This window comes from Passer montanus, unplaced genomic scaffold (assembly GCF_014805655.1).
Source record: "Passer montanus isolate IOZ18808 unplaced genomic scaffold, ASM1480565v1 scaffold5, whole genome shotgun sequence".
Lineage (NCBI taxonomy): Eukaryota > Metazoa > Chordata > Aves > Passeriformes > Passeridae > Passer > Passer montanus.
The window spans coordinates 3,911,221-3,924,184 of NW_024369929.1; the positions used below are offsets into that span (position 1 = coordinate 3,911,221).

General features: G+C 39.0%; 1 protein-coding gene across 3 annotated transcripts in view; it reads left to right on the plus strand.

Annotated features, from left to right (window-relative positions):
- Positions 1–12,964, plus strand: part of THSD4 (thrombospondin type 1 domain containing 4) — a 233,285-nt gene that overhangs the window by 174,272 nt on the left and 46,049 nt on the right. For all 3 annotated transcript variants that reach the window (XM_039723241.1, XM_039723242.1, XM_039723243.1), the window contains one exon: positions 4,040–4,244. In XM_039723241.1, coding sequence (XP_039579175.1) covers positions 4,040–4,244 — 205 coding nt within the window. The remainder of the gene's footprint in view (positions 1–4,039; positions 4,245–12,964) is intronic.

Sequence of the window (12,964 nt, forward strand, 5' to 3'; positions counted from 1 at the left end):
TGTAAATGTAATTTGAATTCTTAAGGTTGTCAAAAATGAATAGCTTGCTTCTTCTTACTGTCTGAAATTTATCTGACCAAATGAAGTTCAGCTTAAAGCACAGATAGGTAATGAAACCAGCTATTGTGCAGGTAAGAAAATCTGTGATTAATTAAGTGGACCACATCTGGATGTGACCACAATCTAATCGTGAGGGGCTGTAAATAGCATCAAAGATTTGTGAGCGTTAGGTCTGTGGACAGCAGGAAATATTTGAAAGCCAAAGCAGGATCAAATGTTTGGGTAAAAATTATGGTTATAGCTAACCACAAATCAAGTGAGAGCCATTAGAATGTTGTTTGTTATCCTGTGGTTGAATGTAAATTCTCAGCATTGCTCCTTTGATTCGTAAAGCAAATGAGGGTTAGGCTGCGACCTTGAAGACGTGTGAGACATTGAAGTGAGACAAGCAGGCTCTGCTGGCTTTCTTGTGCTCTGCCCTGGGAGGTTTTCTGGAGCATGAGGTTTACCTCTTGCTCAAGTACAGCCATGGCTCTCACTGCTGAACAGGCTGTTCAGTTTGTTTCCACTGAAGAACATGCACCACCAAACCATGCACTGGTGTCTGCACACAGGCAGTGCCTCCTACAGTAAAATGCTTCAAACTCGGGCTGTGCTGGCATTTCCCTGCTGTGCTATTAAAATGGCACATGCTGGCTGTTACTTTCTAGCAGTCATAACATCTTCATTGGTGTCTCATTTACTACCCTCCACAGACAGAGAAATGAAAGGAATTAGGTTTATCTAATTGTAGGAGTTAAGATCATATGTGAAGGTCAAAGATTTTAACAGCAGCCAGAGAAAAGTATTAGTATTATGCTGACTTCTTCACACACTGAAGGGAGAGCCATCCAGTCAGTCTCTAGGCAGACTTGCTTAGACTTCTGAGGAAAAAACACAGAAAAACTAGTGTCCTTCCTAGAGGAGAGGGAGAGACTTAGCAAAGGCAAGAAATAAAAGTTGGAGTGAGAATATCAGAAACTGACTGTCTGGGAAAGGAATCTAAGTCCGCCAATGCAGACTGTAGTTCTGAGAGATGAGGAGCCAGAGCTTTCAGATGCCAAAGCAGTGTGTGCTTCCTTGTTCCTCATCTGCTGTACCTCCTGCCTGGAGGGAAAGGATTACATGAGCAGTATGTCTGTGATGCCTTACTGGCAATACCTTATTTTCAGCTTTCCCAGTCTGAATTTCACCAGTATGGCTGTTAGGTACTGAGGGAGACTCTGAAGGCCTCGTTGTAGTCAAGGCACAGAACATCCATTCCTCTCCACTCATGTGCTGAACTTGTCAGTGAATCACAAGTTCAGACACAGTCTTGACCTTGGTACGTCCATGATGGTTGATCTCAGTCTTCTTTTTTGGTTTTTTGGGTTTTTTTGTCCTTCCTACATTTGGAAATGACTTCCATGAGGATTGGCTCTGCAGTCTTTCTGAGGGCTGTTAGGGTGACCAATCTGCAACTGAGCCTCAGGTCCTCTTGCTCTAAATGAAGATGGATGTGGCAGTTACTTTTTAGGCATCACCTCCAATCACCATGACCTCATCTGCTCCCAAAGATTTGTGTACATAAAATTTTCTCAGGTGCTTCCTAATTTGATCTTTCTCATTTTCCCAGACTCAATGGAAGTGATTTAATTTTACACAAAAATTAATGTAATTGAAAAATAACATACATACTTCTGTTTGACACACTTAAATCCAAGAGTCTTTTAAATTTGTTAGTAAATTTTGCATTGTGAAGACCATGGAATTGATAGAATTCTGCCCTGTCAAATCCATAAAGAGGCCGACTTCTGTGACTTGGCAAATTTCCAGTTGATGTCAACTTTGAAGTCAGTGAGGATTTCTTTGGAGAAAAAACATGAGGATTTGGATTAAAATATTTATTTATGATTGATAAATGAAGTCCACCTGGTCACCAGACAAGGAGAACATATGATACAAGAAGAAACAGTTTGAGATTTCTTTTTAATTTCAGTTTAGTAGAACTTTTTATTACATTCCAAAGCAAAAGAAGTCCTTGGGTTGACTGAAAAATTTTAAAGAATGTATTACTGGTAACAAAGCAGCAGGAGCTGTTACTCATGTGGTAAAGGCTAATTTGAAAAGAAGGGCAATATCAACTTTGTGTTTAGGTGTAAGAAATTCAATTTTTTAATTGTTTTGCAAAGACCTACATTTTGATTTCATAAGGATTCTAAGTGCCACCTTGTGGACATCATTATTCTTGTATCTCATTATAGGACACAGTGGTGAAGTAGAATAATAAAATATAGTTTAAAAATCTGTGATAGAAATTAGTTATGTTTTCTTTGAGGTGTGGGAGATTTTGATTGATTTTCCAATATTGCTATTGATGTGCTGAGGTGGAAGAACACACTACTGCTGGCTTCCATGGCTGTGAATAAAGCCAGTGCTTGTCTTGCTGTGAAGTCCTACTTCATGATATTTGTAGTTCTTGCTGGAATTCCTTTGTTGATCCCTCAGATCTTTCTCCTGAGTAAGCCATCAATGGAGTACCATGGGAGTGAAACCCCAGATGTCTGGTATTCTGACAAGCTCCTTGACCCCCAATGTCCTTGTGTGCGAGTGGCTGGATGAAGTGGTTCATGTGATGCCAGCAAGTAGCCTGTGTGATTTTTGGGGGTTGCAGGGATTTCATTGTTGGACATTCTGGCCCTGGGTAGATCAGCTGTGCCATGTTTGTAAAGGGTTTGGGGAATGTCTTGTCTCCAAAGCACAGGTACAGTGGTGCCTGTAACAGCAAGGCCTGAGTTGGGCATTTCTACCCTTTTCACAAATAAAACCAAATTTTATTCTGAGGAATACAGAGTTTCTAATGACATGCAGCTGATTTTCTGCTCATTAATAACTTAAAGGTATTGTCATGAGATAGCTTTAAGATAAGCAGCAGGTATTTAATATGTCTGCTAAGGATCTGGAGCTTCCTCACTAGCCAAGTCAAATTCCAGGCTGTACTGCAGAAGTAAATCCCATGTGGTTTGTCTGTATGCTGCTTAGCTGTCAGCCAGAATTCCTACTTATCTCCAGGCTATACTTAGGCCATAACCAATATCAAAATTCCAGGACATCAAATCTCTTCCTTGGCTTGCTGCTGAAGTGTTTTCCATGTTGTCACAAAACAGAAGCTGATTTATCTCAGATAAGTTGCTTTTTACTGTTAGGACAAATGGCCAACAGTGTTGTTTTTGCAAAAAACACAGTTATATCCCTGGTCATCCAGGATTCCTTTAGCATCTCGTCTTTAACGCTGTTTTATGGATGGTACAAATCAAGATCAGCTGGATGGGGCTTGGAACAATCTGGTTTAGAGGAAGGTGTCCCTGCCCATGGCAAAGGGGCTGAAACTGGATCATCTTCAAGGTCCCCTTCCAACCCAAACCATTTTATGCTTCTAGGAAATTATTTTGTTTTAGACTATCCTGTCCAGGTGTGTGTTTTTCAGTGGGTTGAAGTTTTCTACTCAGTGAACAGGTGGGTTTCCTCTCTAACTGTCAGATGCAGTATAGAGATTTCTCACATACCACTTTTGGTGAGAATAGGCTGAGGGTTCACTTGTAGAGGACATTAAGACAAGACTATAGAAGAAGTAGTTTTGCTTCTGTAGAAAACCTATTTTGAATTATAGCAAAATGATAGCTCTCTGCCTCTTTCCTGAGCAGCAGCTGTGGGAGCTTTGTTGTTCAGCTTTCCTTTCAGCTGAGGAGTGTGCAATCAGTATGATCAATGTGCTACTGCTCGTGGTGTGTTCTTGGATTTTGCCTGGTAGAATGTAAAAACCTGTTGGCTACCTTGAAAACACCGAGTCTGAGAGCCCTTTGGGTTTTATTGCTTTTTTCCAGAAGATGTTGCTAAAATGCTAATTCACAAAATCATTTCAGAATTGGTTCTCCTCTGAAAATCATTTTATTCTCAGTTGTTGTGTCCGAAGTCTGCAGTTGTAAGATCTTGGAAAAAGAAATCTTACTTTATTTTGCAGAGCATTGGCTGTGACGACTATCTGGGTTCTGACAAGGTGATTGACAAGTGTGGAATATGTGGAGGGGACAACACTGCTTGCAAAGTTGTGTCTGGAGTTTTCAAACACACGCTAACAAATCTTGGCTACCACAAGATAGTGGAAATTCCTGAAGGAGCTACTAAAATCAACATTACTGAGATGTCAAAGAGCAACAACTATTTGGGTAAGTTGCAGCTCAGTGAATGAAGAATGCTTTGTGTGCTGGTGCAACTGGGTGGAGGTTATGCAGGAAAGGCCTTCTGAGCAGTGTGAAATCAATGTCAGGAAGAGAGAAAAGAAAACAAATCGTTAAACAGGTGTTTGATCAGAACTAACTGGCTGTTTTTAATTCTAGATTGATCTTGCATGACAAATATTGTAGACCTGTTACAATCTATTCCCCTGTCTGTCTGACTTGGCTTTAGTTTCTCCTTTTAATTGGTTCCGCTGTGATGTTTCCCTTTCCCACATCATTAACCTTCTTCGATCAGTCAAGAATCCAGCCAAGCAGATGCTTGTGTATATAAAAGGCTGCTTGAGGAGAAAAGAGCATCTTCTGATTGCCAAAATTTCAGTTCTTTTAAAGTGAGATCATTTGATATTGAGGAGGTGCTCACAGAATCCAAGTTGTTTATTTAGAAGGAGGTCCCTAATTCAAAACCATGGAGGATCCTGGAATATTTATAGTAGCATAACATCTTAATGTATACTTCTAGATATGTAGTAGTGGGTTGCAAATTAGAGATTAAGTGGAATTTATACCAGATCTGTATCAGTCTTGTGTGCATTTATGAGCTGTGGCATTCCCCACTGTAACCTGTGCTTCCAGGTAACAGAGCCCTTAGTTTGGCTACATTTGTGCATGTTTTTAGGCAATTCTGATGAGTGGACTGGAGAGAGAAGAGATACATATGATTTATAAAACCTGCTCCTCACGCTTCAGTTTTCTCTTTACCATCCTTAGATCAGTCTTAGAAATAACCATTGTAGGTGGTTACATTGGAGCTACCTGAGAGCTTGGTGTGGGTATTGCCAGAAACTGTCTAGCTGTACTGGAAGCTCCAAGTGCCAGTCCTCTTGCTGGATTGCTGCTTTATCTCCCTTATGGTGGGTAAAGCATCTCAGCTGCTGCTCAGGTACAAAAAAGGAAGGTGCTTATTATGGAATTGCTTTTACTCTGCTTTCTACTTTCTTCCCCTTTATTCCTGCTGAAGCTGGAATGAGCTCCACAGAAACGTTGCCTGTAGATGGGAGTTTATTGTGGGGAACAGTCTGAACTGGAAAGTGAGTTCTATAATTTTACCAAAAATTTACTTCAAATTTGAAGAAATAGAATAAGCTACCCTCAGTCCAAGAAAGCCAAATGTTCTGAACCTAATGTCTGGGTGGTCTTCTCAGTTCTTATTTGTCTTGGTTCCATCCAAATGAGGTTTTAATACATTATATACCAATGTACACCAGCATTTGTTTTTTCATGAGAGCAGTTGGTATAGCATCCATCAATACTAACTTAATTGATGATGAACTAAACCAATAATTCTTTCTAAAGAATTTCCATGGATACTTGTACATTTGGTAGAAAATGGGTGAGAACATAGCTGACTTGGCAGTACAGTGGAAGTAGTCACATTACTAATGTATAAAATCATGGAGTTGAATGTAATTTTTCTGTCAGATTTATGTGCCAGCATCTGAAAACAGCTGACAGAAAAACTCCCTTCACTATATTAAAATGTCCTGAACCACTTGAACATTTTTGTAATGGGCAGGACAGAAAGAGAGTAGAATTTTTGTTCAAAAATAACCAGGCTGTTGGCATGTATGGGAAAGTGATAGAGTTTTTCTTTCCCAGGCTACTCCTTAACTCCCTGAGCTCTTGGTTTATGCTATCGTCTTTTCTTTCTTTCTTTTTTTGTTTTTATCCATTTCATATGTTTTATTTAAAAGTGCTGGTATGGATTTAGTCTGCTAAATTTGCCAGCTCCCTCCCATGTTAGAAATTCTTGAGGATGTAATTCCAGCCTAGAAGGATTCCAGCCACTCTGCTTACATGGTTACACAATAAACTTGGTTTATTGAGGCAGGTGAGTTACACCAGGACAAAAATGAACATGTTCAAGAAGATCAGAAAGCTGAAACTATGAGAAAGGCTTATCAAACAATTTATTGGACAAGTGAAATGGTAATTATGAAGTTGGTTTTTTGGTTTATTGGTGGTCACAAATTTCTCACTGATAAAATGGCATTCAGAATTTAGACGTTTTTATAGTGCACATAACACTGGTGAATCTGGGAAACTTGAAAACTCAGATCAGGCATTTACTGTTTTCTCTGTATTTATGGTAATAAGCAGAAGTTTCGAACTTTAAAAATGACAATTTAAAAAATGAAAATTATCCTTATGCTGCAGCAGCAACAACAAAATTAACCCAGCAGCCATTCCTTTAAGGATGTAGTTGAGTGCTTTGCAAAACTGAATTTTCAATACCCTGTTCTGTCATAATCCAGTTGTAGCCATGAGAACTGCTTGTAAGCAGCATTCCTTTTTTTTTCCAAGGAGCATAAGTTGGTTGCTTTTGGTTTTCCTTTCACTTTGTACATTCTAGTTTTTTCAATGCAAAATTGGAAGTCAGCTCAAGGTCATTAAGATTTTCTTTTTAGGAGATGCTGGCAGGTGTTCCTAGGTATCAGTTACTCTGTTTTTCTGTGTTTGGGAGGTTGTCTTGAGTTCCATGTGGTTTCATTAAGCAGGTTTACCAAGCTCCACACTTTCCTCTACAGTACTAAGCAAGTGAGTGATCAGCAGTGTTCACAAGGAGGTATTTCTTTAAAATCAGGAGGTGCTGGGAAAAGCAGGCAAGAATGAGTTTCAGCCTTGGCTAGAAGTCATCCAAATGTCTGAAAGCTTGTCCATACTGCTTTTTGGAACTATTTTGTATTAGTCTACTGCTCATTTTTGTAAAGCCCTCATAAAAAGCACAGTTCTATCATTTCTGCTGAATATGATTCAGCTTACTGAGTTTTCTCATCTTGAGGACTGCAGTTTTGGCTTTTGCATACAAGCTGGAGCGATTCCAGAATAAAATTTTTTAGTTCTTGCCACTGGAAAACAATAAACTTCTGTTAAAAAGAGAAAGCATGGCAGTGGTATATAAAGCTTTAAAGTGTTTCTGGAATGTTTTCTGGGTAGTCAGAATATGCAGATTAAAGAAGATGGGCTAATTGGTTGTTCAGGGAACTTTGTAATTAACTTTTCATAAAATCCCAGTTTGGAATGAATTGAATTTCATACAGCACAAATAGAGTATTTTCTTCTCCCCCTGCCCAAGTATTCCAATTCCTTTTAGACTTTCCATTTCTTGTAGATCTTTACTGTAGAAAGAGTGTCAATGTGATAAAGGAAAATATTTTACCAGTCAAGTTGAGAATGGGCTGCAGCATTAACTAGTGTGTCTTAGTGAGCCAAAACAGACTGACTCTAATAGAGCCATGAGGTGTATCTGAAATTCCCCAGGAAACATCTCATGCTGGTTTTCTAGTGTGTGTTTGTTGGGAAAGAAAGCAGTCCAGTTTTGGAGTGGTATATAACAGCTATTCATAACTATTAATGATGTATTCATCAGGCTGTATATTTACTCTCGTATTTTTTTACAGTTAAGAGAAAAAGCTGTGTATTACCAACTCTATAAAGTGTAGAGAAAGCTATAGGCTGTACAGCCCTGAGCTGTGTCAGAATGACTTCTCAAAGTAGTTTTCAGCAGTATTTTATTACTGGCTCACGTGTAACAGAACCTTTTGGTAAGAGAACTGCTGACCTTGGACAGACCTTTCCATTGGCAAAGCACTTCTGTCACATGCTAGAGACAAAGACATACTTTTTATCCCGCTGGTAATCATCATCTGGACAGTTCTCATACACTGACATGGGAAATTTGCCACTGAATTAAGTAGGACCATGATACCTTCAGTGGGACCAGAATGTTACAGCACTTGTGCTGCAAAACATGTGGGTTGGAGTATAAATACTTCTGCATCTTTGGGATTGGGATTTGAGATAATGGCAGAATATAAAGCCAGATAACACAGATCTGAAGTGATTATTCGGAATGTGCTTTTTTTGCATATTGTGTCTTGAGAACCTAATTGAAAGAAGCTGGTTGCTATCCATATCCACAGCCTCAACTGCAAGGCAGTCTGTTGGGAAGGAGGTGTCAGCAGTTCAAATGAAAATTTAGCTTAATACAGAATTGAACGATACAGTGCTTGAAAATGTGTTGATTTTGAAAGACATTGCATAATGAACTTTAACTGAGATAACGTGGTAGTGTCTGTAACTCAAGGAACTGTTTGTTTTTGGGGCAGTTGTCCGAGTGTGGAGTCCTGTGGGTTGGGGTTGAGTGCAGGAGAAGGTACCAGACACAACTGCCTGCCACGCAGGCCTGCAGGGTTCTGAGCTTCTGGCAAGGGAAGGTGGATAATGCCCTGTGTGAGCAAGTCTCCTAACATTTTCTTTCTTACCTGAATGCTATTTTCTACAAAGATGTTTGTTTCATAGTGAGTTTATTTAACTGCTAGTTGTAAAGCTCTTTGCAGTTCCTTCAGGGAATATATTATGTATTTCAGTTTTGTTTTTCATGGAGTTAAGTCATTTCAGCCACTAAATGAGATAGAGACATGTTTGGATCTAATCCATTTTCCCTGCTTTCTGTAAAATGATACTCTGCTATTTCTAGCATCTTCTATTAGCACATGTCAGTGTACACAATTTATGATTAAAATAAAAGTTGCAGATTAATATTTTTTTAAACAAAGGTCCAAGGGATGTTAATAGCACTATTGTGACTATTGGTGTGCCTGGACAGGAATACGATTTTAAGGAATTTGTTGTAGGAAAACAGCAGGGCTTGACACTAATGGGGCTGTGAAAAGGAAATGGGGCTCTGAAAATCACTTGTATTCAGTATTCTCTGTAGCAGAAAACATTCAAACAATACATCTCATGATGAAAGATTGTTAGCAACTCTTGAACTTAAAACAACATTTCGAAATCACTTTAGAGATTGGAAATTACAGCAAATAAAGGCGTTAGATTAGAACACTGGCAGGAATTTAGAAGATAAACATTGCTAGAGGCACTGCTGTGATCATGTGAAGAGTTTTATAATATATATACTCACTGATTTCCTTCACGTGGTGCTTATTAAGTCAACTAATATACTTCAAAATACACTTTTAAAATTGCTGTTAATGATTCTTTTAGTTTTATTTTTTACACAAGATTAAATGTTTCTGTGCAAGAAAAGATGCAATGAATATAGTAATATGGAGGAGAGGATGCACATTGGAATTCTTAGGGTTTGGAATGAACTTTATAGAAGGGATCTGCTTATAATAAACTTCTGTTGCAGTGCTTCAGTGTGCCTTGGGCTCAGTGGCTCTCCCACTGCACGAGAGCTGTCAGTGCTCCATTGATAGTTCTCACATTTCTGTTCAAAACTAAAGCCTGCACTTTGTCATTTGAGCTTATGGAGTGTTGTAACCCACAGCTGTGCTGTTATTTATGTTTATTGTGATGGATTTGAGACCTTCCCAAGGACTTGAACATTGTATTAATCACTGCGTGCATCCCTGTATGTGTCAGTGCATTAGAGTTGGAGTGTCTGTCTTGCATCTGTGGCTTCCTGAATGCATTACTTGAAAACAAATGTAATTACAATATCTGGATAAGAATAACTATTTTTTTTACCTTTTGTCCTTTGTACTCTTGACTGTTCTCTGCTGGAGTTAAACAACAAAGTTATTTCTTAGTACAGCCAACAATGTGCTCCAAAATGTGGAGAAAAGATTTAAGGAATCACTTCTTATATAAACTGAAGTTAGACACAGCAAGTTTAAACCATAAGGAAACTTCACAGTGAATTATTAGTGTCTGAAGAGGCAATTACAATCAGTGTGTAAACTTAAGCAGAACATTTTGAATAATGTTCCTAAGAAATGCTTTTTATGATTAGGTGTCCTAGTTGGAACTGTTGTGCCCCTATTTCCTGAATACTGAACTGGAGAGTCAGGAAATACTACTCAGGAAGAGGAAGAACTTGGGGGGTTTTTGGAAAATGTTTGCGATGGAACTGGCAATTTAAGTTGATAACTGCTGGTTATTGGCTTCCAGCTTGCCTCTTTATCTCCACTCAGTCTTGTCCTTCATTGCTTCAGATTCTATATTTGGTCAAATATTTTCTGACTCTACCAGACTGGCCATTAATAGCTGCTTTAGAAACTTTGGGGCACCTTAAAAGTTTCAATTCCATGTCCGTTCTAGAAGAGACTTGAGCAGAGAACATTCTGCCTTTTCCCACGTAATTCAGTTTAGTTAGCTAGCATTGATAGTTGTGGATATATTGAGTCTCTGAATCAATAATGATTTTAATTAATTGCTCTCTGTGTGGCCATGCCTTAATTCAAAAGCAACACAGGTCTCCTAAGAGACTCACCTTTCTCACCAGGGATTTAAAAAACCAGCCCTGAAACTCAAGTGTCTGATGCTGACCTTTCCAGAAAAGTGCTTTTCCATGGCTGTCATTGTATGCACAGAAGCCCAATGTCTGATCACAAAACATGCATTTTTTAGCAGCTACCCAGTTCAGTGCCTGTGATTTAATATTACATTAATTGCTGACAGATTCCCTTCAGGATTTATCTTTAACTGGGTATGCTGGCTTGAGAAATTGAATAGGTTGCATTTCCTTGAGCTGAAAAGTGTGGTATTGTGGTTGGTTGGTTATGGCTAAAGGGGTTTATATGGTGATTTTTAAAAATTTCATGGTCTTCTTTTGCAAACAGCAGTTTCAGTATGTGTGGGGCCTACAGCTTGCTCTGACATTAAGTGGTGTTAATTACCTTTACCACAGCCAGTGTGGCTCCCATATTCTGTGTGAAGGGTTCAAGGCAATGGTGCAGAGGAATGAGGAGTCTCTGGTTTATGCCTGGAGATGACAGGAGTCTTAGAATCATATTCTGGCAAGAAGTTTTGGATCAGCCTGAGTTTGGATCTTGCTCTTTGTGGCCATATTCCTGTGTCTGAGGATAATGTATGTATAGATAAGCTAGGAGGGAAAATTAAGACCAACACAAGTGTGCTGCTAATGCAAAAGGGTTATAAACCAATAGGAGACAGAATATCAAGACAAACAGAGATGTGTAATCACTCCCTTTCTAATATTTCTCACCTGTAGTTCATTATTAGGATGTCCAGTTCTCCCTGTACACACACACTTCTATATCCTTTCAGTTATTGTCCTTAAAATGGTTTCAAATTGATTTTCTGCAGAGAGTGTTTCTTTCACTAAATAAATGTTCATCTTACTATAGCCAACATGTATTACTTGGCTGGGATGACCACTTACTAAAACCCTCGAAGCTGTTAAGACTTTGGATGAAATTCAACCCTAATGAATTCAACTCCACTGAATTCAAGTTGCACAAGCATCTTACCAGTGTAATGACCTGTAGTTGGAACAGAATATATCCAGGACATTATTCTTTGCTGACCATATATTTTTTCAACTACTGCTGTTGCTTAAATAATTACAATGTAGAGTTTCTGGCAGGGTTATCTTATTATAGTAAATTCCAAGGTGACCTTTTCCCTTCTGGCTTCATTAAATAGCCAGCTGGTATCTAATACTCTGTATAGTGGTCTGGAGGGTTCCAGGCACATTTTGAAAGCATACAAAAGAAATACTTTCTCAAAAGCTAGTTTGTTTATTTTCCTATATTAAATGGCCAATCTTAAAAAAAAAAAAAATACAAAAAGACAGACTTTGCTACTCCTGCGGGTGATGGAAATACTCTTTCCTCTGGCCTCAGGTTAAGTCTTGATGCTGGGTTAATTTGTGTGTCCCAGCTTTCCACCACTGTCTTACAAAACAGTTTTCTGCAGGTCCCTTGCCATCAGTGTTTTCACTCAGGAACTTTGAAGTAAGTTTCTCTTTGTTTGCTGAGGGCAGGAGGGATAGCCCTGAGCTGGGGTGCTGAGCAAGAGGTGCCTTGCCTGGGAGGCTCATGCCTTTGCACCTAGTCTGAATCTCCAGGGGAATTCTCCATGTTGCTGTTTTTCCAGGTAAATGGCTTCTTGGCCTTTATCCTCTGCATCTTAAAGAAGAGTATGGATGTTTCTTTCCAGCTGCCTATGCTGGCTGTGCTTTTTGGCTCTTACCTGGCTCATTGGTGGCAGTGGCCGTGACCAGTTTTGGAACCCATGGAAATCATGTTTTCATTTCCTAGTTGTGTCATCATATGAAAGAGGTGGTGGTGAATTCTTTTACCATGTGTTTGTAAGCATTGTTCTTATAAAAACAACACTTGCTACAACAGAGCAGCAGCTGAAACCTGCTGTTGCTTTGATGATCTGCCCTGCAAATACATCATCTGAACAGCAGCCAGCAGCAATGAGTCCCACTGAGGTGTTGGTTTCAAAAGTTCTGTATTAAAGCAATGTTTTTTTCCTTCTCATTATATAGGGAAAGATTGCTTTGAAAGGCAGGGAAAAGATAAAGAGCAATATGCAAAATAGTGAGAGGAAACTCGGCAAGGCTGGTTGTTCAGGTTAACTTGTAAAACACCCAGCAGTCTGGTTGCTTATATAACTTTGCAAACCCCCTTGGCATTGAAGTCTCTGGAGAACTGACTCTGCAAGATTTCCAGTATTTCCTGCTTCTTGTCAGACCCCAAAATCTTTAATTTCAGCCTTTCTCACTGTGTTTTGATTAGACTTCTGTTTCCAGTTATGGACAGAACCAAGGAACTTGAATGCAAAACTTTCAAAGAAGATGCATTAAAACATGAAAGAGATGTTCTGTTTGAACAGTTTTTATTAATGTGAACCCAATTAATGGGACCTTTTTA